The sequence below is a fragment of the Tachypleus tridentatus genome, chromosome 13 (genome assembly GCF_004210375.1).
Source record: "Tachypleus tridentatus isolate NWPU-2018 chromosome 13, ASM421037v1, whole genome shotgun sequence".
Lineage (NCBI taxonomy): Eukaryota > Metazoa > Arthropoda > Merostomata > Xiphosura > Limulidae > Tachypleus > Tachypleus tridentatus.
This window is the reverse complement of record NC_134837.1, coordinates 143700846-143726011: the sequence shown is the minus strand read 5'-3', so window position 1 is coordinate 143726011 and position 25166 is coordinate 143700846. Positions and strand designations below refer to the sequence as shown.

General features: G+C 33.2%; 1 protein-coding gene across 2 annotated transcripts in view; it reads left to right on the top strand.

Moving 5' to 3' along the window:
- LOC143237362 (uncharacterized) overlaps positions 1 to 25166 on the top strand; it is a 99557-nt gene that overhangs the window by 60413 nt on the left and 13978 nt on the right. For both annotated transcript variants that reach the window (XM_076476526.1, XM_076476525.1), the window contains exon 3: positions 4609 to 4729. In XM_076476526.1, coding sequence (XP_076332641.1) covers positions 4609 to 4729 — 121 coding nt within the window. The remainder of the gene's footprint in view (positions 1 to 4608; positions 4730 to 25166) is intronic.

Genomic DNA, 25166 nt, shown 5'->3' with positions numbered 1-25166 from the left:
TAACGCAGATAGCCCTCGAGTAGCTTTGCGCGAAATTCAAAACAAACAAACAAACTTTTGACTATGAAATTAATAAAATATTCATAACAATCTTTCTATCTAAAAGTCCAAAAACCATTAAGATAGCTGTATGTTTCTATTTCACAGTGGTAGTTTGTTGCTAGCTTTCAACCGTTGTAATTTACTTATATAATCTTACTAATCTTTAAAAAGTGTAATTATCGTATATTTAAGTGGATAACTTAGTGTTAAAGATTAATTTACAAGAATTCAGTTTCTATTTAAATACTTCACACCCATCGTTACATATCAATGTATCTACACAGTTGTTATTATTCAATACACCCACGGCACGGTATGGTCAGATGGTTGAAACTTTCGAATCGTAATCTGAGGATTGCATGTTCGAATCCCCGTCGTATCAAACATGCTTGCCCTTTCACCCATGGTGGAGTTATAATATGCGATCAATCCCACTAGTCATTGGTAAGAGAACAGCTCAAGAGTTGGGGGTTGTAGTGATGACTAGCTGCCTTCACTCTAGTCTTACACTACTAAATTAGGCGCAGATAGCCCTCGTGTAGCTTTGCGCAAAATTAAACAATAAATGATACACTCAGAAAACAAAGATTGAATTTAAAATTTATTTTCAGTAGTAACGCACGTTAATTCTTTATAAAACAATTAAGCATTTATGATTTACATACTGGAGATTTCAAGGCTAACAAAGTTTTTGGTAAGAAGAAAATATTTTTGTTTGGGGTTAAGCACAAAACTGCAGAGTTCGGTGTGAAAATCTGAGTTTTAGCGTTATGAGTCCTCAGGCTTACCGCTGAGCCACCGAAAAATGAAGAAAAAGTAAATAGAAATAACTATTATATGATATTAAACTATAAATGGAAATGAAAGTTATATAAACTCTACGTGAAAACTAAAAGAAAGTTGTATAAGATGGAAAGGTAAATTGAAATAACAAAGGTTTCAGAAGCAAGACGACGACTTAATAGAGATTGTAATTCAGTGCTAATAAAAGAATAAGTTATATCAAGTAGAATATTTTTGCTCGAACAGTCTTGTTTTAAGTACCTCATTCACATGTACACAAAGAAGTATAAGAAACAATTACACAATGATCACTGTTAGTATTTAGTACATCCTGTAATGTAATCCGGTCTCTTTGTAAGCTATTATCGTTCAATAGAAAGCCAAGAAATGATCGACTCGTACAAATAAATTTGTCAGCTGTGTTAAATTGAATAATAAATAGTGAACATCTAGCTTGAGAGGATAAAACGAAGGAAAACCTGCATATTCGAATGTTCTGTATAATAGATTTGCGAGAGTATGAAACGGAGTATTCGAACCCATTTTTACTCCATTGTTCGAATCACTCGTCTATGTGGTAACACGATCGAATAATACTATACTAAAGGTTTGATTCTGCTCATAGATATGTATATATATTACATTTCGAGTAACTGCTGTTCTTTTACGCTCTAAAATATTGCACAATTGCTTTCTTTCAATTTTTGCACTTGATACTCGCGTTTCATGTTACTGACCAGAAACATCCAAATATGCACATTCATTTACATTAATATAACTCAATTATAAACCTATATTTTAGTATACATGCATGTTTGCATGTTACTTTAATTTTAAACGAAAAATTATTTCATCCATATACCTGTAGTTTATTACATATCTCCAAAGATACGTTTAGTTGAGAGCTTTAAGTGTATTAATGTCCCATATGATAAAGAAAAAATACTTGCATATGTGTATATACCTGACATTTCTTATTGTTTGAGCTACTAGGTTCTCTTTCGCGGCATGTTGTAACGAACCTCGAATGAAACTCTCTCGTAAAATGTATTTTGAATATTAAACTCGTCTATAACGTTATTGCTTCTTATTTCTTTATTAAAATTAAACACGTCAGTTTAATAACATATCATTACTCAACGCAGTGTGTAATGATTTTAAGAAACCTTTTAATTGTTACATGGTGTAGTAACAGAAGTTAAAGTGAGCTGAAATTAGTTGTTATGTTTGGCAGAAATATAGTAATACAGATCAAAGTTAGTTAAAATTAGTTGTTGTTATAACTTTCATGAATGTAGTAATATAAATCAAAGTGAGTTGAAATTAGTTGTTGTTATAATAATTATATTTACTTTGCTGTGTTTTACAAATACCGTCAGAGTAAGTGAAATTAAAATAGGGCTTGGATTATTTATGTTGTTTTAGTTTTTCATTCAGTTCTTCCTTTTTTGCATATAAAGAGATTAATATTTCATAAACATTTATCAGTTTGATAGACAGTAAGCGGGTTTCTACTGAAAACTTTGCAAAACAATGACGTTGCCTGTTACAATTAAGATGAAGCAAAGAATTATTTGGATTCTCATTTTTAGGAGGGAAGTTCTAAATCGGCATTACATGACAAAATTAGAATTCTGTATATTTTGCTCCTGATAAAGAAAACATTTAACCATTAATATTGAGTAAAGGTGTCGGTTTGATTTAATTTATGGGGTGAATTTGTTGTGAACTGATTAGTCATAACCGATTTTCTGCTTCAGTGACATATTATAAATAGAGAACGACTGAAAAGAGCACTGGGACGGAAAAGATGCAGTTTTTAAAACATTAATGTCTATTACCCTTTTAACACCTTACATGATATTTTTTTCACTCGATATTTTATAATAATGAGTTATTTTATTGTTGTTTTTTATTTCAAAAACTAATACTTGTAAACGTTATATATTTTATTAAAAAGTTCACTGATGTAGCGATAAGTTTACGAGGTTACAATACTAGCTATAATTGCGAGAAATGAGTCCCTCGTTGGATTGGATATTGAATAGTCTCTTGTGAAGCTTTTGCACTAATAATTAAAAGGTATATATTTTAAAATTATATAAAAAAGTAAATTATAAAATATATTTTAAATCTATTTTCATTAGTAATTATGAACATTAAACTTTCTGTATTAATCAATTTGTAAAAATATCTAAGTCAAATGCTAACTCAAGTAAATATTGTTAATACTTTTTTTATTATTTGACATCCATGGGTCAGTGATAAGTTTACAATGGTAAAATCTAGTGTTTATTAGAGTATGTGTCAAATCATTTTAAGTTTCTGTTCAGAGTACCATACTCTTGGGAAGATACATTTTACGTAGGTTATAAATTTTGTAAATTTCAGGAATTAGACAAAAATACCTTTATTAGAATATAATACAAAGAGATCCCCATTTATTGTTTGTTGTTTTTTAGAGAAAGAGTCCTGTTTAAGGTTACGAAAATCAAAAATCGGCCATATTCAGTCTCATATTTATTATTTCTATTTTTTCCAATTTAAAAATGCTGTAATATGATAGGTTTTATCTCCATGAAACATTCAGTCAATAATAACATAAATATGCAAAAATTCATATAAGTGCTAGGCCTCTTTTATATGATGTACGCAAAATAGGAAAAATATCAAAAGGTTTCACTCTCTTAATATGCTATCAATCAATCATTTTCTTCCTAGATGTTTTTACCGCATCTCACATCCCTTTATATAATGATTTTGGTCAAAATTTTAAATCATTTTATAGTAATGAAAGTCCTAACATCATGTATTTTCTACTTGTAGTTCACTTGTAATCAGAGACTAAAACTTCAGCAAGTTATAAAAACTAAAACTATAGTTCTATTGTAAAACATAAGAGTATATACCACTCCTAGACTATGTAGAATGTTAAGATATTATTAAAACCTGATAATCTTGATAATATGTTAAAAATTGAATGTAGATATTATAATTCTTTCTATTTATGCCTAATCTTTTGAGCACGTTCCTTTTAGTCGTGATATTTCTTTCTATATTATCACTGTCAGAATCATAGCAAGTTTTGTTCCGTCTGTAGTCGTTATCCAAGCGTAAATTTTCCTCATATATTTTACGCATGATCAACATAAAAGTTACTCTGTAAAAACAAGTACATTGTACAATGCTCTCTTAACATAAAAAGAAACGACTGAATATTACTGTTATCATATTGCATGGCCTAATTTTCTCCCATCTTGAAGTAATACCTTATTTATATCCCATATTCTCTCAACTGTTTGTTTTCTATGTCATTCTCTCGTATTTGTACAACCTATGTTGTACGTCATCTTCTTATGTAGCCTAGTCTCTATGTTTGATATCGTCTGAACTTTTTATGGTATGGACGGGTAGATTCTTGATTATGCTATTAAGAAAACCATTTAGTTTAGTAAACATTTTAAGCATCATAATAAAGCATCCACTTCTTTCTCTGATAATTTGAGCTTTCCAAACAAGTTTGTTAAAAAACAATTAAATAATTTTACCTCATTTATAAATTATAGTCTAACAAAATCAAGTACGCAAAGTACCAGTTTGGAAGCTATTCTTGCCACGTATTCATTTCTATTCTAAAGAAGGTGTCGAGTCACGACATAATCCAAAAACCATTATCATAAAATAAATGAGTTGGAATTTTTTATCATATCAAATGCATGTTTTCAGGTCTGTGAGAATATGTCTAACGTGTTTTGCTATTTTGTTTTTTCAAATCTCTTATAGGATACATGTAAGAATGTGGAAACCAACCCGTGCCGCAACGACGACGACTGCTTTTGTTTCGAAAATGTCCTCCGTTGCGTTGCCACCAAATGTCAGGTCCAACAGTCTCGTTCTAAGAGCCGTAAGTTTAGTTATTTCTAATTAACTAAATAGAAAAATAAAGGATGTTAAAAATATATTTATATTGTTTTCGCCTAATAACTCTGACCCAGTGTTAAAATAGACATTTCCTAACTTAAAAATGAATGTATATTCTTCATTCGAATGTCTAGTTAAGTGATTAAAAAAAAAGATTTGTTTGTTTTGCATCCATATTGAGCGGCTTAGGTTAAATATTGGTCTTAAATAAAACAATTTTAAAGAAAAAGTAAATTATATAAAGATGTAATGTGTTTATCACTGATGAATTAACACAATATGACAAAATAATATTGCTTCTTAACATACAGTTTTGGGCTAATACGTCTTCAACAAACATTTTCAATTGTATATGTTTTGAAATGTTAGTGTTTCTAATTAAAACTACATTCGCTTAAAGTTTCAAGTAATAGAGATTATGAGCCTAAAATTTTCAATGTTTAATATTCCAATTTAAACATCCAGTTTCTTCTTACTTCATCATATATTATAACAGTACTTAGTTTTTTGCCTGTCCTGAAAATGTACATGTGCGCGAACTTCATTTCATCAGATGTAAATTAAAGAGGGATATAAATCTACTTTAGTAGACGTTTTATACAACACCATATTAAATATTAAAACCTTATCAGAGTTTTTAAAAAGATCTACCGTTACTTCGTAAAATAACATTATAATTTTATTTATTGGTACTACTAAGTACGTTGAAGTTTAGCCCTAACTAAACTAAAGCAAAGAACATACACAAATTACAGTGTTAATTTATCTCTTTACTGAATATAGTTCATATTTAATACAGGCTTTACTAATATTAAGCCTAAGACAAGTGGATTTACAGTTTTCGGCGTCCACGAGTGGAATCCTTTTGTATTATTCTACAAATCCTGAATTTAAAGAAGTTTGTTTGTTTTTGTTTTTTGAATTTTGCGCAAAGCTACTCGATGGCTATCTGCGCTAGCCGTCTCTAATTTAGGAGTGTAAAACTAGAGGGAAGGCAACTAGTCATCACCACCCACCGCCAACTCTTGGACTACTCTTTTACCAACGAATAGTGGGATTGACCGTCACATTATAACGCTCCCACGGCTGAAAGGGCGATCATGTTTGGTACGACCGGGATTCGAACTTGCGACCCCAAACACAGTGGTTGAATTTTTCATTTGCCTGCCTCCAATCCTATGTTTGAATATCACTTTGAAACTGAATGAAGTGGATCTTATCACTTTACAACCAATTGTCAATTTTCTATGCACCCACATTCCTGGAGAGTACGCTTCACAGACTTTACAGATGAAGTCAATTCACATACGGTCACATTGATTACACTAAACTCAATGTGAAATTGCTGTAAAGAGCATTTTCGAGCCTTTTATTAGAATTCGAACAAATGAACGTTTGTCGCGTTCCGAATTATTTGGCTGACCTGGAAGTTTTTTTTTGGTTTTTTTTGTGGGATATTTTTTCAGATTTCGCTTCTTCAAGTTTCCTATACTATTGGATAGTCTAACATACATACAGCAAATCGTACTTTTCACAAAGCATTGAAATAATTTCAGTCATAAATTTTTTTCAAACGTACGTAAGTCTGTAGTCTATCCATAAATTAAACTAATGCAGTTCGCGGCTTTTCTCGTATCTTGCATACTTTGAAGCTGGCACTAGCTCTTTGGTCAAATTATCCCTATTATTATACGAATATACATATTCCAACAGCTCTTATGTAGATACTAGTTAATAGGTGGGTCATATGAAATATTCAAAGTTTCTGGATACTTCTGGCAACCCCCCAGTAGCTTAGCGGTATGTCTGCGGACTTACAACGCTAAAAACCAGGTTTCGATACCCGTGGTGGGCAGAGCACAGATAGTCCACTGTGTAGCCTTGTGCTTAATTCAAAACAACAACAACAACGTTTGGCAATATAGACGCATATTTTTCATTGGAATTCGGAGATTTAGCAAAGCGGCACATTATGCAACACATAGGCTGAAATGGTAGGTCAGATGGTCTCTAGCTCATGTATCTCTAATTTTGAACTATTGGCTAAAATAAGAGCAACTAATTAGCTGAACCTCCCACCGACGTTTGTCCAGCTATTTGAACGGAGTAATAGAACTTACTGTGTTACGTTTATAGCGCGCCCACAGCTAAAATTGTTGAGCGTGTATGGGTACTCGAACCTTGTATCTCTTGCACCCGCTGCGCCAACAGCTAAGTCACTCTAGGCGCGCAGTCATACATACATTAATTTCTGTGTATTCTGTCAGTGTCCATATTTCTGAATGCAAAAACGCTGTAAAAGCATTAAGCATTTCACAAGCCAAGCTGACTTTAAAAGTTGTGTCAAATTCCAGTTGTTTCAGAAAAATAAAACTTTATTCATTTATTTTACAACCTGAGAGGCTCATCGACAAAACACTTAACAATCCCTGTTCAGCCAAACAGTTACAAGACAAACAAAAAGCATTGCATAGTTATTGCGTTATGTATATATAAACTGTTTCCATGGTAACAGTTTAATTTTAAAAACTAATATTAAAAGAAAAGTCAATGGCAAGATATTGATATAACTTTTTTTTTCCGAAATCGGTATTGGAAAGTAAATGTGTTTGAGAAAAAAAAAATGGGAGTAGTAAAACTAAAACCACTTATTTATAATTTTCAAACGCAGTTCTCTCATGTCGACTCGTAATCCAAGGGTTGCAGGCTCAAATCCCCGTCACACCAAACATGCTCGTCCTTTCATCCGTGGGTGCGTTATAATGTGACGATTCGTTGGTAAAAAGAGTAGCCCAAAAATTGGCGGTGAGTGGTGATGACTAACTGCCTTCCCTCTACTCTTACACTGCTAAATTAGGGACAGCTAGCGCAGATAGCCCTCGTGTAGCTTTGTGCGAAATTCGACAAACAAACAAACAAACAAACTATCATGTATAAAATATCAATTAATAACAAGAAGCGATAAAACGCTGATAAATTGGTTTTCATACATTATTGTTTCTGTACATCAAAAATACGATACTGTCCTCATCTCCCTTGCCTCCCCCCCCCAAATAGATTCACACCGCTAGAAACTGGGTTTCGATACCTGTGGTGGGCAGAACACAGATAGCCCATTGTGTAGCTTTGTGCTTAATTTCACACAAACAAACAAATTCTCATCTCCCTCGCAAAGCAGTGACTTATGTATAAGTGTGCTTGATCACTGTTAAAAATATATTAAAATCCATTTGGTTCTTTTCGTCAATACTAATGTAAGTTGCTCTCATAGTTTTATCTGATTTAATGCAAGCTGGAAACGACAGTTGGAGTGATATTAACGTGTGTTTGTCATCTGCAAAATCAGTGGGAGCCGTGCCTCAAAATGTATCGCATTTATTCAATGCTAAGTTCAAAACATTGTTATTTTTAACATAAAGAAGGAATACTTACGTTTTCACTCAGTCAAGTAGTGTTAAGATCTACGCTGACCAGCTACAAACATAAAACTGCATTCTTTGTATGGTATATTTACTAAATCTTACCATTAAACGAGAATGGTGTTTACCTAGAAAAATGCTCTTTCATTTAATAATACAAAAGAAAAAATTGCAAGTATACACATTAAATTAAAGTTCAGTTGAAGGTGGTTACGTCACAGCCAAAATATTCATATAGTGCAAAAATTAATACACTTTCTTTATCATAAAATAGATTAGACTTCGAATTATCCGTTCTTTTTGCGGATGGATTGGTAAGTTTGATAACAGTTCGCAAGGTACTGCTTATCTAATACTAATAATGGATTTAAAAGCCACTCTTTCAAAGTTTATATCAAAAACGTAGTAAATAGCTTACAATTCTGGTAGCTTAAAGTATAATGGTTTGAAAGTATATTTCTAAGCTGAAAATCAAAATATATTGTTTTTGGTTATGCTTTTAATCTAGACGTTTGTAGCAACTTGTTTTACTGTTCCGCAGATACGAAGTGGAACGTCACGTGATCAGCATACGCCTTAAAGTCGGGTATTTTCTTAAGAGTTTTAGAATAGTTTGTTAAGTTAATAAACGTGAGTTATGTTGGAATGCGTGGATTATTGAGTTAGTTAGTGAACTTAGACAGAGAATTCTTGAGAGAATGGATTTTTTAGCCAGTGAAGAAGTATTTATCTTGCCTAAGTCACTTTAGGACAGTTATAAATTTACGACTGGTGAATTTTGAACTTATATTTGCGATGATGCAGTAATAAAGAAAATTACCTACTAGTTAAGTTAGCCCTATTATTGGGTGAATGTTAAGCAAATTGCAGTCATATAAATTGAAACGCTCTTGCTGTTAATAAATGGGCTAACATGTTTATCATTCTTTGTTACTTAGTAGTTAAGTTAGCCCTATTATTGGGTGAATGTTAAGTAAATTGCAGTCATATAAACTGAAACGCTCTTCTGTTAAAAATGGACAAACATATTTATCATTCTTTATTTCTAATGGAATAACCAAAAAATGAATCTGCCAGCAGTAAAAACTAGTAAAACAACATAACAATATGAAAAACAAACCAACATTTATTAACGTAATTAGAATTGCATAAATAAATTGAAAATCCCAAAATACATTGCTAAGAAATTTCAAATGATTAGTTTTATATTGACTTGGTCATGAATTTTTTAATTTAAATTTCGTGCAAAGTTACACGAGGTCTATCTGCGATGGCCATCCCTAACTTAGCAGTATAAGACTAGAGGGAAAGCAGCTAATTATCACTATCCACCCACAACTCTTGGGCTACTCTTTTACCATCAAATAGTGCGATTGATCGTTACTTTATAACGCCCCACGGCTGAAAATGAGAGCATGTTTGGCGTGACGAGGATTTCAACTCGCGACCACCAGATTACGAGTCGAAGGCCATAATCACCTAGCCATGTCAGTGTGTTCTACTTTTTAGACTTGGTTATAGTTTTGACTTCAAGAAATGTGCTTAAAAAGATATTCAAAAGCCAAACAACATTACTGTATGCTGTAGTAGCTTATATACTGCTTTATATATATACATAAATATAACAGGTATTTCGATAGTGCTGAAACAATATTTATCTCTTTTCATATATTAGAATCTGATGCCAAGTAACATATATTTTTTAAATAAATTAAACATAAAGAGCAGCTATAAAGTGAGTAGTAGTTTATTTTTCTTTCTCTGTCTCTAGTGAACTTGTAATTACATTGGATTAAGTATATTTAATTTTTACATTTAAAAATATAGAATGTTTTCCATTAAGGTTTTTGGTTTATTTCTACAGAATTATACGTATTTTAAAGGTAGTTTTTATTTCAAATTTTTTTCAAATTCGTGATGTCTTTAAAATTCTTTCTTCTTTTTTTTATTTTTACTTAGCATAAGCTCTTGAGACTATAATGCAAAATTATGTGAACTGACTGTAAGTTTTCTGTAAGCTCTGTATAATCAAATATTTCGTTCTTATACTAAATGTTCCAGTGAGGGTCAGCATAACTTCATGGACTTACGATACCAGTACCAAAATTCCATTAATACAAAAACTTTTTTTAGACGAAAGGTTAACTTTATATACTATGTTTCTGATTTTATTAAGGCCTTGGAAGACGTATTATTTTAACATGAATATGTTTCCTTTTATCACGAGAAGAAGAAAATTGGTGGTAGTACGAGAAATAGGACATGTTAATTGAGTGTAACCTCTCTTTAGATGTCGTAAAGCGTCAATAAATTCGAAACTTCTAATAGATTTGTATTCAAAAATTAGAAATGTACAATGTTTCTTTTTATACTTAAAAATATCCTAGAATTATTTATAGCATATAATCAGATCCTTTTCGAGTCTTGGAAGTAGTTTTTGGTTGAAAGACACCACAAGAACAGTATTAATTTTATTACAGAAATTCTTGTCAGTAGTAAGTTTTTTTAGGCTTCTTTTCATTACCTTTTAGTTATATCATTTTTGTTCGATAGTGTCATTCGAGTAACAAAAATTTCGTGGCTTCAATTACCAACTGAGCTTCTAGATTGATTTTACTGGTGGAAATCGAAACCGTGTTTAAAAGTTGTCACTGCAGTAAGATACTTCACGTTTACGTATAGTTTTCAAACTATGCCGTTAAACTTTAAAACCCGTAACAGCTCAGAAGTCTTTCTTTTTCATCCATCATGCGCCAACACTTATAGGTGTGTTAATATATGTAAGTTAAAATTACCTACGAAACTCAAAATGTGTTGTGTTCATAGTCCCACTGGTAAACTGTATCATATTGGGCCGATTGCGTTCCAATGGTTAGTGTGTCAGACTGTAGATCTGAGAATACATGGTTCGTGCCCCATTACCATTAAAAGAAATCGCGCTCCGCATTTTGTGGCCGTGAGTATTTTAAAAGGGCTATGATAAAACCCTACTATCAGAGGGGCCCAAGAGTTTGCGATGGGTGGTGTTGGCTAGCTACCTTCTAAGAGTATTCTCTGTATCATGTAACACTCAGTCATTCAGTCATATTGTTAATGGCCCTACAGATTCCATCTTGAAGGTGTACTTTTTTTTTTTAGAATGATTCAAATACATTTCTTCTGGGTGAACACGTGCAGATGGAATGTTGTCAAACCATTTTCAAATACTTGATGGTAAAGTATCCAGAGATTGTGCATCCAATTCGTTACTAAATTACAAGCCACATGTTTAGTTCAGAATATATGAAAGTACAACATTATGTGAAGCTAAGAATCTCAGAGCTAAATTTCTAAGCTTCATATTTCTGTGTTATCTTTTGATTTCACAAGATGTTTATCTCAGATTAACGTGGCTAGTAAAGTCCTTTCTTCAGAACGTTCGGCCTGATGAAGAATGTACAAGAACGAAAACAAATGTAGAAATGTCTACTAAAGAGATAGAGATGTATTCAAAGCTTCAATCAAATACTGAAATTTCTGGAAAACAAAATACATTTGTATTTGAATATGAACTCATTCAGAATTTAGTATAATATTTAAAATAATTTTTATAATATCATTGACCCTCTTCTGCGGTTTCTAAAAGAAACAATTCTTCAACTTAAAGAACATAGTTGTTAAATTGTTCCTCTATGTCATATCAAAAGTAGAAATGATTTTTCATATGGCATCAGAAAGCAATGCATGGACATTAACAGAACCACAGTCTGAATTGAAAGACATCAATGCATTGAAGTCCTGTGATGAAGTCAAAATCCCACTAATCATCCCACCAGGGGTGACTCCAATCCGGACAATGGAGTAGTATCTAAAATATAATAAAATCGTCTCTAAGATATAAATATTTTCATTGCACTTGGAATGTTAGGTTATATCCAGTCACTGCAACTAACGGATAACGAAGTTTTTAAAAACTGATCCCAAAACTACATGAAATCCACGATCACATGGTAGTTTGTATATCCATCATACAGTTTGAACCTTGAATTGGTGAATCTTGGAACTAAAAAGAATTTACCCGAAACTTCGTTTCGTTAAAAGCCCGAAAAGTTAATTTTAAAGAGAAGAAAATTGTATTGTTTGTCGTTGTCGATGTTCTTGTGTAGGCGTTGCATTTGGCATTCTAAATATTTGCCTTCTTATGGAAATTTCAAAGTTAAAATTTATTTATTTATTTACTTTGTATATAATAAGATATACAAGTACCATATGGAATAATACACATCATTTTCAGCACCACGTCACTTAATTAGTGTCACTTTAATGACATATTTTGTCTAAGCACTTGATGAAAGCACTAAGGTCAGCACTGTGAATAGGCTTAACATTCCTCATGAAACTCATGCTAGACGATAAATGCCTTTGTTTTTGTTTTCATATCGTTTTTATTTCATATGGAGTACAAAATATTAATATTAAAGCGTTAAACATGGAATGTTGGTGCAAAACTCGAATCAATAAATTTAATATACAGTGTGCCTTGCGATATTAGACGTTCTTCCCTCCACTAGTAGTCCTTGCATTTAATCAAGGCTGCATCTATCTATCGGCCTTATGCAGTCACATGACCAAAGTAAACATTGCAAAATCAGGTCTTATTGCACGTGAATTATTATTTATGAAAATATAGCCTATGCTGCACAATCACCTAGTTTACATTATACATTAGACAGTATATGCTAGTCAACATATGAAGAAAAATCGGTTTTGACATGCCAGATCCTTATTTCATCCTGTCAGCAATGACAATTGCGCTAGATGCCAGTAAATTAGTCGACATTGCAAACGGAGAACCCGAATTAGGCCTACAAACCAACGTTAAAGTTCCAAAAGTTGAAAATGTAGATATCGTAAATTAGTTAGTGCTGACAACACTTTTTACACTGAAAAGCGATTCAAAGCCTGTTAAGGCTATGATACTTACAAGTATTTTGTGGTCGGTTGAATGCGCGATGTCAGACTGTGGAAAGTGTACAAGATATGCAAGTACGTAGTTTATTCGAAGATGAGTCGAAATTTTTTTAGTGCTAAGCCTATTTTTTATAATCCATCTTAAATATAAGATCTAAAATGAAAGATTGAGTGCCATTGCCTGCACCTTGATACAAAAAAAAAACATCTCGTTTATACAGAAAATGCATCAAAAATCAACAGAAGTTTGCAAATTTTAACTTGCGCATACATTCCCAATATTACCCTCAGGTGTTAGCGTCGCAGATTCTGGTTAATATAACTGCTATAACTAGATTGCATGTACATATATCACAGTTATTTTCCAACCATGGCTTGATGGAAGCGTTTGGTTTGGTTTGAATTTCGCGCGAAGCTACACGACGACTATCCGCGCTAGCTGTCCCTAATTTAGCAGTGTAAGACTAGAGGGAAGGCAGCTAGTTATCACTACCCACCGCCAACTCTTGGACTACTTTTTTACTAACGAATAGTGGGACTGATCGTTACATTATAACGCCCCCACGGCTTAAAGGGCAAGCATGTTTGGTGTGACGGGGATTCGAACCCGTGACCCTCGGATTACGAATCAGTGCCTTAACCACCTGCTTTCATTTGTTTAAATAAATAAAAAGAAAGTTTCAAAATATCCAAAAAGAAAAGCTCTTACTAGCTTCATCTGTTACAGAAAAATCGTAACAGCCAGGCCTGGCATGGCCAAGCGCGTAAGGCGTGCGACTCGTAATCAGAGGGTCGCGGGTTCGCGCTCGCGTCGCGCTAAACATGCTCGCCCTCCCAGCCGTGGGGGCGTATAATGTACGGTCAATCCCACTATTCGTTGGTAAAAGAGTAACCCAAGAGTTGGCGGTGGGTGGTGATGACTAGCTGCCTTCCCTCTAGTCTTACACTGCTAAATTAGGGACGGCTAGCACAGATAGCCCTCGAGTAGCTTTGTGCGAAATTCCAAAACAAACAAACAAACAAATCATAACGGCCTCATTTTTCGAATATACTAAAGTTCAAGTTTTATAACTTACTTCTTGATCAATTTTCCTAGTTGTCTATAAAATTATTATAGAATGTATTGGGTTTGTTTGTTTTTTAATTAAACACAAAGCTACACAATGGGCTATCTGTGCTCTGCCCACCACGGGTATCGAAACCCGGTTTTTAGCGTTGTAAGTCCACAGACATACCGCTGAGCCACTGGGAGGCGATGTAGTGTGTCTGTTACTGAGAAGTAGAAATCAGTGGATGCTAGAATACTTATAATCGAGCACATATTTTTGTTTTATTTTTTCTTTAAAATCTCTGAACATGAAACCATAATAAAAAAACACAAATCCTGAAGTGCGTTTGTTTTTAATTAAGTATAAGATCGTAACCCTAAACCTTGCCAATTAAGCATATTTCTAAAATTAATAATAAACCCTGACGATCCGAAGTTTAATAAAAGCAAACCCTGTCCAACTTCGGTGTTCGTGTATTTTGATTTATTTCACCTATTAATAAAATAAACTTATGCCTGCTAGTCCTATACATGTTAGGTTTTACTATAGGAATATGTTAATAATGCCAAGTACTCGCTGAGTTGAAGAACACTTGTTAATGGTTTAATGGTCCTCCGTAATTCACAGAAGCCACAATGTACCGATCAAGCGCTTCCATTTTTATTAATTACTTCGATACTCATTCTGAGGGAAAGGAATTAGTAACCGAAGAAAACGTAGCACTTATATACATCTGTTAAGTTTAATCCCACTGCTTATGAGTAGGGATGTGTGAACAGTTTTAAACGTGACAAGTCCTGAACTGAGAAGGGTCCGGGAACACAAAATCCGGTGCTTGATGCTGGTTAAGCTACGCCATATAGATAAGAACACTTATCCAACCCACGTCCACATGTTTAATTTGGTCTCATTAACTACAAACCTGTAAGAGGAAACTGCACACAAACATATCGAATACTCACTTTGCAGTTTATCCTGAGTGTCACTATTTTATTCATTAAATTATTTGTTTTATTCGTAGATTTTAAAAGCATAATAATGTTTAAAACGTCACTTAAAATATTTAGTCTAATATAAAATAATGCTTAATGTGTTTCTTCGTATGTTTGCTGCACAGTATTTTGCAAATACCATAATATACTACATTTTATTCTATTATATTCAACTAGCAGCGACTCGCCAATCATTTGCAGTCAAATTAACATATTTACTGCAACAGTACTTCTTTTCTACAGGTTTTCTAAAATAATACAAAAGAATTCCAATGGCAGACACTGAAATCTATGAGTAAGTGTGTTTTAGGCCTAAAAACATGTTGTTTTATTATGTTCAATGGTTATGATATCACAGGAATTCGTATTATGACTCACAACTTCTTAACTTTTTAAAATATTTAACATTGAGCTAATATGCACTAAAGCATGAATAGCACATAAACATTACTATGTTTCACTCGTTGACATGAGTTGGAATTAACAAACAAAAGATATTCTTATTTGAAAGTTATAAACTCCAAACACATCATAAAGAGTACGGATGAATACATTAGATAGACGGATGGATAGGTAGGTTGATAATAGTTAAAAGCGATAAAAGTTAATTTTGTTACTTTTATCATATAAATAGAAACTGTTAGAGTATTGTTTCACGTTACTTAATCTTCATTCCGACGTCAGAACAAGATTATAACAAACAAGACAAGAAACAGGAGTAGTTCATAATGTTGGAACTACACTCTCTGACTATAAGTACACAAGCGAGACATTTGACGCTGCCTGTAGCAAATGGGTAATACAGCTATTTTCATTTTGCTTTGTTTCTGAGTAACAGTATAAGGCCTTAAATAATATAAGTGCCAACATTAGACAAAAATATCTCAAAATAAATATCGTTTCAAGACTTGGAACTGAATTCTCGTGAGCATGCATGCGCACTTAAACATTATTATAACAAAATCATATCTATAAACTCCGGATCTCCGGTTAGCTCGAAAGCTTGATTTCGTTTCTGTATTTCTACCTTAAAAAACAATGCATAATTCCTTCATTTTTAAACATAGGGCTAATTACTTATAGTGTTAAAAAAGAAATTTTTGACAACTCTAATCTCGTCGGTTCGGTGGCAAAGTATGACAAAATGAAAGGTATTTAACAAAGTTTAATAACACGAGTTTCTTTGCTAAATTCAAGTTAATATTTGATTTGTGAGAAACGGAAGAAACACAGGATTATTAAGCTAACGGATAACAATTCAAAACACGAGCGCTATATTTTGTTATTAAGGTGGTAAACCAGAAACATTTCACTTTAACCTGACGAGCAGAGATACGTACATAAAACCATTAAATGCCCACGTAAATTCACAAACTGATACTTGTGTTTAAAAAAAAGTATCTGGAAAAGTAGTCGTCTGGACCACCTGTTCAAGCGTATTGCAAGATGCATTAAAACCCAAACATTTCCTAAAATAACTAAATCAAAAATACACTTGTATAGTGTTTGTTGTTGAATTTCGCGCAAAACTACACGAGGACTACCTGTGCTAGCCGTCCCTAATTTAGCAGTGTAAGACTAGAGGGAAGGCAGTTAGCCATCACTACTCACCACCAACTCTTGGGCTACTCTTTCACCAACGAATAGTGGGATTGACCGTCACATTATAACGCCCCCACGGCTGAAAGGGCAATAATGTTTGGTGTGACGGGAATACGAACCCACCACACTCGGATTACGAGTCGAGTGCCTTAACCACCTGACCATGCAGGGGGCCTCTTGTATGGTGAAGAATATACTAAATAGTAACGAGATAATGAACCAAACACTTGACATTTCTGGATGTGTTTTGAATTTGTTTGAATAAAACAGGTGGATTTAAATTATATTTCTTTTTCACACACTTCATTTTCTGCAACTCTTCTATTACGGACTTATAACACTAAAAACCGGGTTTCGATACCCGTAGTGGACAGATCACAAATAGTTCACTGTGTAGCTTTGTGCTTCTGTTCAAACAAGCAAACTCGCCTATTAAACACTAGTATGTTGTTCCTTTAAGAACTTTAATCTCTCCTTTTCAGAATGTGTGCAATGTTCTATTATTGCATAACAGGGCATTTATGTCAGCTTATATTACACGTGTTCATTTTACTCAGTGCTCTGTTTCATTTTTGATACAAAAGTACAGCATTAGTGATAGCGAAGTCAATTTATTCAGTGCAAATATAATGTGTTTTTTTTTTTAAGAAAAAATGTTTTAGAACGTTCTCTGTTGTTTTACTAGAAGAACCGTGAGAACGATTTTTCTTTGGTATTTTACCAACTTCTTATAATAATTCAACGGAAGTGGCGAAATGATGCTTTTACCATCAATGATTTTGTTTCATACGTAACATGTAAACGTAATGCAACTTAGTTAATTTAGATAGGTACAATGAGAAGTCTCTAGCAGCTAGCATATTTATATGGATAGAAAAAAATATATCAAATGGCATAAAACTATTCATGGTAGTTCCTGTCTTTTTACAAAGCTTTCACTTTATCCATGTTATGATCCAAATATATCGAACAAAATAGAAGTTGAAATATATTTTAGGTTGCAAAATGTGATTTATACATTGACTTCGGTAGATTCAATATTGACCCGGCATGGCCAAGCGTGTTAAGGCGTGCGACTCGTAATCTGAGGGTCGCGGGTTCGCATCCCCATCGCGCCAAACATGCTCGCCATTTCATCCGTGGGGGCGTTATAATGTGACGGTCAATCCCACTATTCGTTGGTAAAAGAGTAGCCCAGGAGTTGGCGGCGGTGGGTGGTGATGACCAGTAGCTGCCTTTCCTTTAGTCTTACACTGCTAAATTAGGGACGGCTAGCACAGATAGCCCTCGAATAGCTTTGTGCGAAATTCACAACACAAACAAACAGATTCAGTATTTAGGTGATTTAAAAAAGGTCTTTGTGTTTACTTAAGGTAGATGCTTTGTATCTTGTTTGTTTCTCAGATATTCTTTGATTGTGTAAATTCTGAGTTTCTTGTTTTTCACACTTATGCGGATTGTAATGTCGCTGTCTTTAAGGTATGCTATTAGTTTCATGAAATCAAACAATCACGCCATCTATTCTATAAATAGTCCTTATCAAGATCAACTGTGATATTGTTGTTAAGAAACCATTGGTAATAACATGTAAACTATTAAAATTTTAAACTCACATATATATTAAAGTGGTGTTTGTTTAATAACTTCCAATAGTTTCAGTTAATTTTCTTTTGCTATTAAAAAGTACAAAATAACTGATTTAATTTACTTACATATTTTTATTGACTTTTATATTGTACTTATTGCTCGATTCCAGATATATTACTTAATATCCATCGCAACATCTGGCAGTTAGATAAACATCTACCTAGATTTAATTGTAATTGCAGTACTTAAACAAGGTTTACGTTCTTTATTATTAAATGATTAACCCATGTGATGTGCAATGAGAGGTTTATGAAAGCTTTTCTTTACCTAAAATATGCCAACTGTGTACCTAATTAGCATTGTAAGACTATAGGTAAGGCAACTAGTTATCACCGCCAACTCTTGGGCTACTCTCTTACCAACGAATAGCCGGAAGAAGATTTAAACTGATATTATTTATAAATTAGTTGTACAGTTATCTCAAATGAAACAAGAAGAAGAAAGATGAACAATTTGATGGGTTGGTCACTTTATGGCTTCATATCTTAGAGATGGTTTTTTGCCTCGTTTTTGGGCTTGTTGGGTTGAGAAACAAATTTAAATGAATGACAATCATCTTTTAAAGTAAAATGTTCTGTCATTGTTTGTTTTTAACGTACATATTTGTATTACGCCTACTGGGTACCTTGGCACTCCTTACATATAGAATTTACCGACTCTATGATATATAAGATAGCAGTGTTAACCCTAAAACTTGGTTTTATCAGTATTTAGCATACTATGTTATGCATCAACATCAAGTGCCGTGCTTTGTAGCGTAGGCGATTATGCCCCTCTACCTTCCTCTGTCCCAGACACTTGTGATTACATTTTTGTGTATCCAAATTGTTCAGGACCTTCTCTTGCTGTATACTTCAACTTTTTATCCAACAAATTTCTCAGTTGTTAGCAAATTTTCCATTCCATTTCTCCTGATCAAATGACCAAGGAATACTACTTCTCCTTTTTTCATGCTTTTGTTGTTAGTGTTGTTGTTGTTTTTGTGCTTGTTATATAACTCCTTAATTTGTTTCTCGATCTTTGCAGGAAATTCTAAGCATTCTACACAGGAACCGTATTTCAGTTGCATTAAGTAATTTTTTCATTTGTTTGTTTATTGTCTAATGTTCGTAACCATACATTAAAATTGGTTTCATGTAGCATCTAAGAACTCTTTTTGTGCATTTCGTTGATGTACCTTTGTTAGCCAATATATTTTTCATCTTCATCAATGTTGTCTTAGCCTATGGATGACTTATTCTTCGGTGTAGTTGACATTCAGTTGCACCTGGTTTCTTCGGTAATGCTATGTGTACTGATTCTGATAAGTCAGTTAGGATATGGCTTGTATCATTGATGTTATTTAAAAACTAGTTACCGTGTCAGTACCAAAATCATCTAATCCCTCAATCATTACTATTGTAATGTTGTTTTGTCCAGGGGCTTTTCCAACTTTATTTTTATTGCACTCTTTACTTTTTCCTTCTAAACAGGACGGGCTTCAAAATTATCCCTGTGTACAAAGTTTTCAATTATTTCATCATAATAAAGTTCTTTAGTGTATTCTGATCACCTCTTCAAAATCCTTTTTCATGATGACGTCTCCCTCCTTTGATCTTGGGTAACCTGTTGATGAACATTTCCTTCTCCCATATACGTCTTCAGCTCTCTGAACATTACTGTCATGTCTTGATTAAAAAAATTATTATATTTCTTTGCAGCTTTCATTTCACCATTTCTTCTTTGAGTGCATGCATTTTATAACATTTCTCTGTTTAGTCAGTTTTATTCCTCCCTATTATTCTTGTTTTTATTTTTCCTCATTAAGTTCAAAATATCATCTGTCATCCTTTTTTAACTTCTTTAAACTGGTGGTATTGTGTCTGTGCCTAATTGGTTCATAGATTCTTTTAACACTTCCCATTCTTTCACAACATCCTCTAATTCTTCTAGTATCTTGAACTTGTTCTTTACTGCCACTGCTCAACGTACCTTAACTTCTGAATTTGGTTTCAGAAGTACCAGGTTCAGCTTAATATTCCTGGCTGTCTTTTTCATTTTCTTCAACTTTATTCAGATCTTAGTATGTTCATATTATGCATATGGTTAACACGATACTGATGTTAATAAGGTGCAATATATGCTATATTACTCTGTATTCAAATTAATACCAATCTCAAACTGTACATTAAATCATAAAAGTAGTTGTGCATGTTTCTAAATTTGTCGCAACTGCTCTAACAAACTTTTTAGTAAATTAGCAAGTCTTTAGGCAAATATATTTAAACATTATTAAGTAGGACTTGCACGAAGAAAAACAAAAGAAAGTTCGTTACTTCAACCCCCAAGCAGCTAATAACGCTAAAAGGCTGATTTCATTACCAGTGGTGGCACAGCACAGACTGCCCATTAAAACCTATTGTGTAAATTTGGGCTTAACAACAAACCCTTATTACTGCTTCTCATCTGTATCCTGATATAGCCAGAGATTTACTAGTGAACTATCGTGTAAAGATAATACTAGATATACTTCCGCAGAATCCCTAAAAGTGATCTGTTTCAAGAGTAAATAAAACTAAAATTAAGAGTAAGAAACATTGTAATTCCTTACTTCAGAAGTTCATGTGTCATGTTGTGTTGTAGCATACAAAGTACATACTTCTCTTGATTCATAGCACGCGCACGTTTTACTGACGCCACAACAGCTCAAATTCCATGTGATGTTTTTCTCGTGTCTACTGCACAGTAGTGCGAATGGTTTAAAATAGGTGACTCCTCCAAGCGCCCTTCGGCCCCTTTCGGGAAAATCACCTATCTTTGAGGCGACACTCAAGTGAGAGAGAGAATAACAGCATCTAAATGGTAGTAATGAATGCTTAATGTGGTCTGGCTTAAAATTCGTATTTCTTTCTTGTCGTAAATATGAACTTTTTCCTTCTCATTACAAAGCGTAGTATGCATTTCAGCGCTTTAATAAAAGTTATTAATTTTCAAAAAATGACTTTGGTAGATAGATTTGTAAACAAATGACTTATTAATGACTTAACTTTTAAAACTTGACATTTGTATTTGTGGTAAAAATGATTTCAAGATGTTTATATCTACATAGCAATACTACCCTAAAGAAATTTTGTCATTTTATATTAATTAACTGAGAAAATTCATTCATAGCACTTTATTTTATTTGTTTACTAACAATGATTCAAAACTTTGCTCTTCACTTACTTAATCTAACAGTCGTTGTTCTTGAAAACTGGTGATATAAACAGTGCGCAAACCATTACTTTGCCTCTTATATCCCAACCAGCTTGATGGCCTCTGGTATTGAACAAAACGCTCCGTCGATACTGGATATGGCAGATGTACTATAGTTGATATATAGTACTCATCTTTGCTTTCTTTCACAAAGTTTTAGAATTCGGCTGCTAACTAAAGACGTGGGTAATAGGGTGCTGCGCATGCAAGAATACCATCGTCTACAGAAGTGTTTTAATGATTTACAACATTCGTACGTATGTGATACCCATCAAATAGAAGGTTACAGTATTTTTTAAAGATTTTCAGCATCTACTACTACGAAAATTATTCTAGCGTCAATGTGGCTAACCTATATTTACACATTTAATATACATCGGGCACTTCAAATGTCACTTTCACGTTCATGTATCCATTTAATAAACCTGTGAACATGGTGGTGTTGGGAAAGTCAGTGTGAAGACTGTATTGACCCAGTAATTTGTTCAATGACTTCTGAAGACAATTTTGGACGATGGTTTTGTAGCAGAAATAAAAATATACAGTTTTATATGGATCATATAAAATACCTTATGTATTCTATATAACAAGCAAAACGCTGTGTGAAAAGTATTTGTTTCTGCAAAATGTTGATTGGATCGAATTGAATTTATGATTAAGCTACTTATCAAAAGCTAATCGAATTTCAATTTCCTATAATAGAAATCAAATTTGATTAAAAGAAAAATGTCTAACATCCCAAACTATGTAACAATGTATAGTGTAGAAATCTTTAGCTGAAGGTTAAATTATATTTGAGTTTTGTCTACAGAGTCGTCCTGGACAAACAAAATAAGCAATTAAACGGTAGTCAAAAGGCTTCTTAAACCTTCTATGTTTAAAGTTCATACTTTACGTTAGTAATTCAGTAAAACCATACGACTGACTCGACAGCCGAAAACCGTGCCACGTAATTAAATTCTCGATATAAATACTCCATCCATATTTACAATGGCTTCTTATTATTGAAAACCTAATTGCACTTTGAGGGTCAGAACTTATTTCTTCTTTTATTCGCCATTTCACATAATGTTGTCAAACCCGAGGTGAATCACCCATGGGATTCATCCATAGTCTTCCAACTGGTATTTATAATACTGTGAAAGTTACATATCATGTGCACTATTTAAATGTCCATCATCCTCTCGAACTTTGCTGCTTAAAACCATTTATTAGCCATGTTCTTACGGTGTTCCTACAAGCTTCTGACGTTACTCTGTTTGACAAACACGTGAATTTCCAGTAAGACTAAAACAAAGGCTTATCGTATGGATTCAAAATACTGTGAAGATACATAATCTTAAAAGTATCTGACATTAATTTGCTCGTGAATTTACCGTTACTTAGTTATTTTTTGTATTTATTCCTAGAAAAACAATTAAACAATGTTGGCGATTTTTCTATAGCATTTATAGCATTTCAAGAGTACTTCCAATTTATTGTTTTAAACATAAATATTTAATTGTCTCTAAAGTGTGAAAGACTTTGTTTATATCTGACAGTCAAAAATTGGTATATATATTTATAAATACAAGTATGTCACTCATCTTGTTTGTATGAAATTGTGGGAAACAAATGGCCGCCACATATTATGTATTGCTCATCGTAGTCTCAAATCTCTCTTGTAACAATTTAAAATACTTTATATAAACACCTAACTTAGGTTTTAGAGGTTTTCAAAAGCAATAAGGACCTCCAATTTAATCAAAGCTCATTGTTTTTGTTTGTCTTTTAATTTCGTGCAAAGCTACACGAGGGCTATTTGCGCTAGCTGTCCCTAATTTAGCAATGTAAGACTAGAGGGAAGACAGCTAGTTATCACCACCCACCACCTACTCTTGGGCTACTCTTTTACCAACAAATAGTGGGATTGACCGTAACATTATAACGTCCCCACAGCTGAAAGGGGAAGCATATTTGGTGCAACGGGGATTCGAACCCACGACCCTCAGATGACGAGTCGAACGCCTTAACCTACCTGGCCATGCCGGGCCCAAACCACATTGTTAAAGTAAAAACTGGTGAGCAGCGTAACAACCAAACGTTCTACTGATTATTCTGATTTTGACATCAGAAAGGCAAGCGCACCAACACTTGAAGTTGTTGCGATAACTTACATAACAAGATGTAACATTTTAACTTGGGGGTACAGAAGTACCGCATAGTGTTTCACTAGCTTCAACACGTGATGTCTCTCAAGACAACTCATCACGCCACGTTAAACTGTTGTCTTCGTAGCGACTGGCATTCATTAAAACAATCAATATTTAAGAATTAAAAAAAGGGGAAGTAATAATAAAAAGTTTTGGAAAACATAAGGATGATGTAGGGATGGCAAAATATACAGAAACAAGGTAGGAATAAATACACAAAACCATACAAAAATCCCTACATAAGTAGCCAGTAAGTACTAAGTCAATCTAACAATCTTATGGTTATTAGCCATTGTAAGACGGTATAGCATCATTCAATTTACATGTTTGTATTCAAACGTGAATTCAAACAAATCGAAGGAATTCAACATAACATTTAGTTGTAGATAAAAGATTTTCTTTGAAAAATTTGGCTACTTATGTAGGGATTTTTTACCTTTATTATATATTGATTCCAACCTTGTTTCTGTATTCTTTGACGTTGCCATCCCTATATCATACTTTTTTTTACGAAATATTTTATTACTTGTATATGTGTATATTATTCGTACTGTTTAATATATGAAACTTTTTCCTTCTGCTGTCTGGCTAACGGTTCGGTTTATTTTGTGTTTATTTTATCCAATTATGTCCGCTTACTTTTCTGTATTTAAAAATGTTTCTTTTGTATCAATTTTCCGTTAAAGCGCAATTAGCTTTATTGTTTTAGTCTGTTTTACCTGTTGCTAACTCAAAATGTGTGTTGTTTGTTTGTATTCTTAGTTTGAAACGCTTTGCTCCAGTCAGCTTCGTTTTGTAGCTTAGCTAACTACTGAACGAAATTAGGGTGGCTAATATTCTTCAAAGATCGAGGATCTGGTAATAATAACTTAATTATTATTCTGTAAAGCTCTTTCGATTTACATAGTAGTGCAGGGCGATTTAAAAGTAATTAGACTCTTCGTCATTATAAGTCAATTGAAGATAAGTGCTATAACTGTTTTAACCTAACATCATTACCATATGGTAAAATTATCTGCATTTATACTCGTAAAATTTCAGCATCAATATGTGTGCTCATGACTTCTAAAGTTTGTACAAATTACGTTTAGAAACACTATCTCAAATATGTCAGACGAGATGAAACTTCTTTTGCTTATAATATGATTCATTAGGTCATAAACCTATGAAATTCAAAATAGTTTTTCATTACCTTTTCTTAAGGAATGTAGATGATGAATGCAAATTAACTGACCGCAGTCGTACAACCGACAGAATTTCACTAGTCACTGAAATAATCTTAAAAATCAAATAAACTTAACGTGTAAGGTATCGAATTAATTTTACTGACAGGAA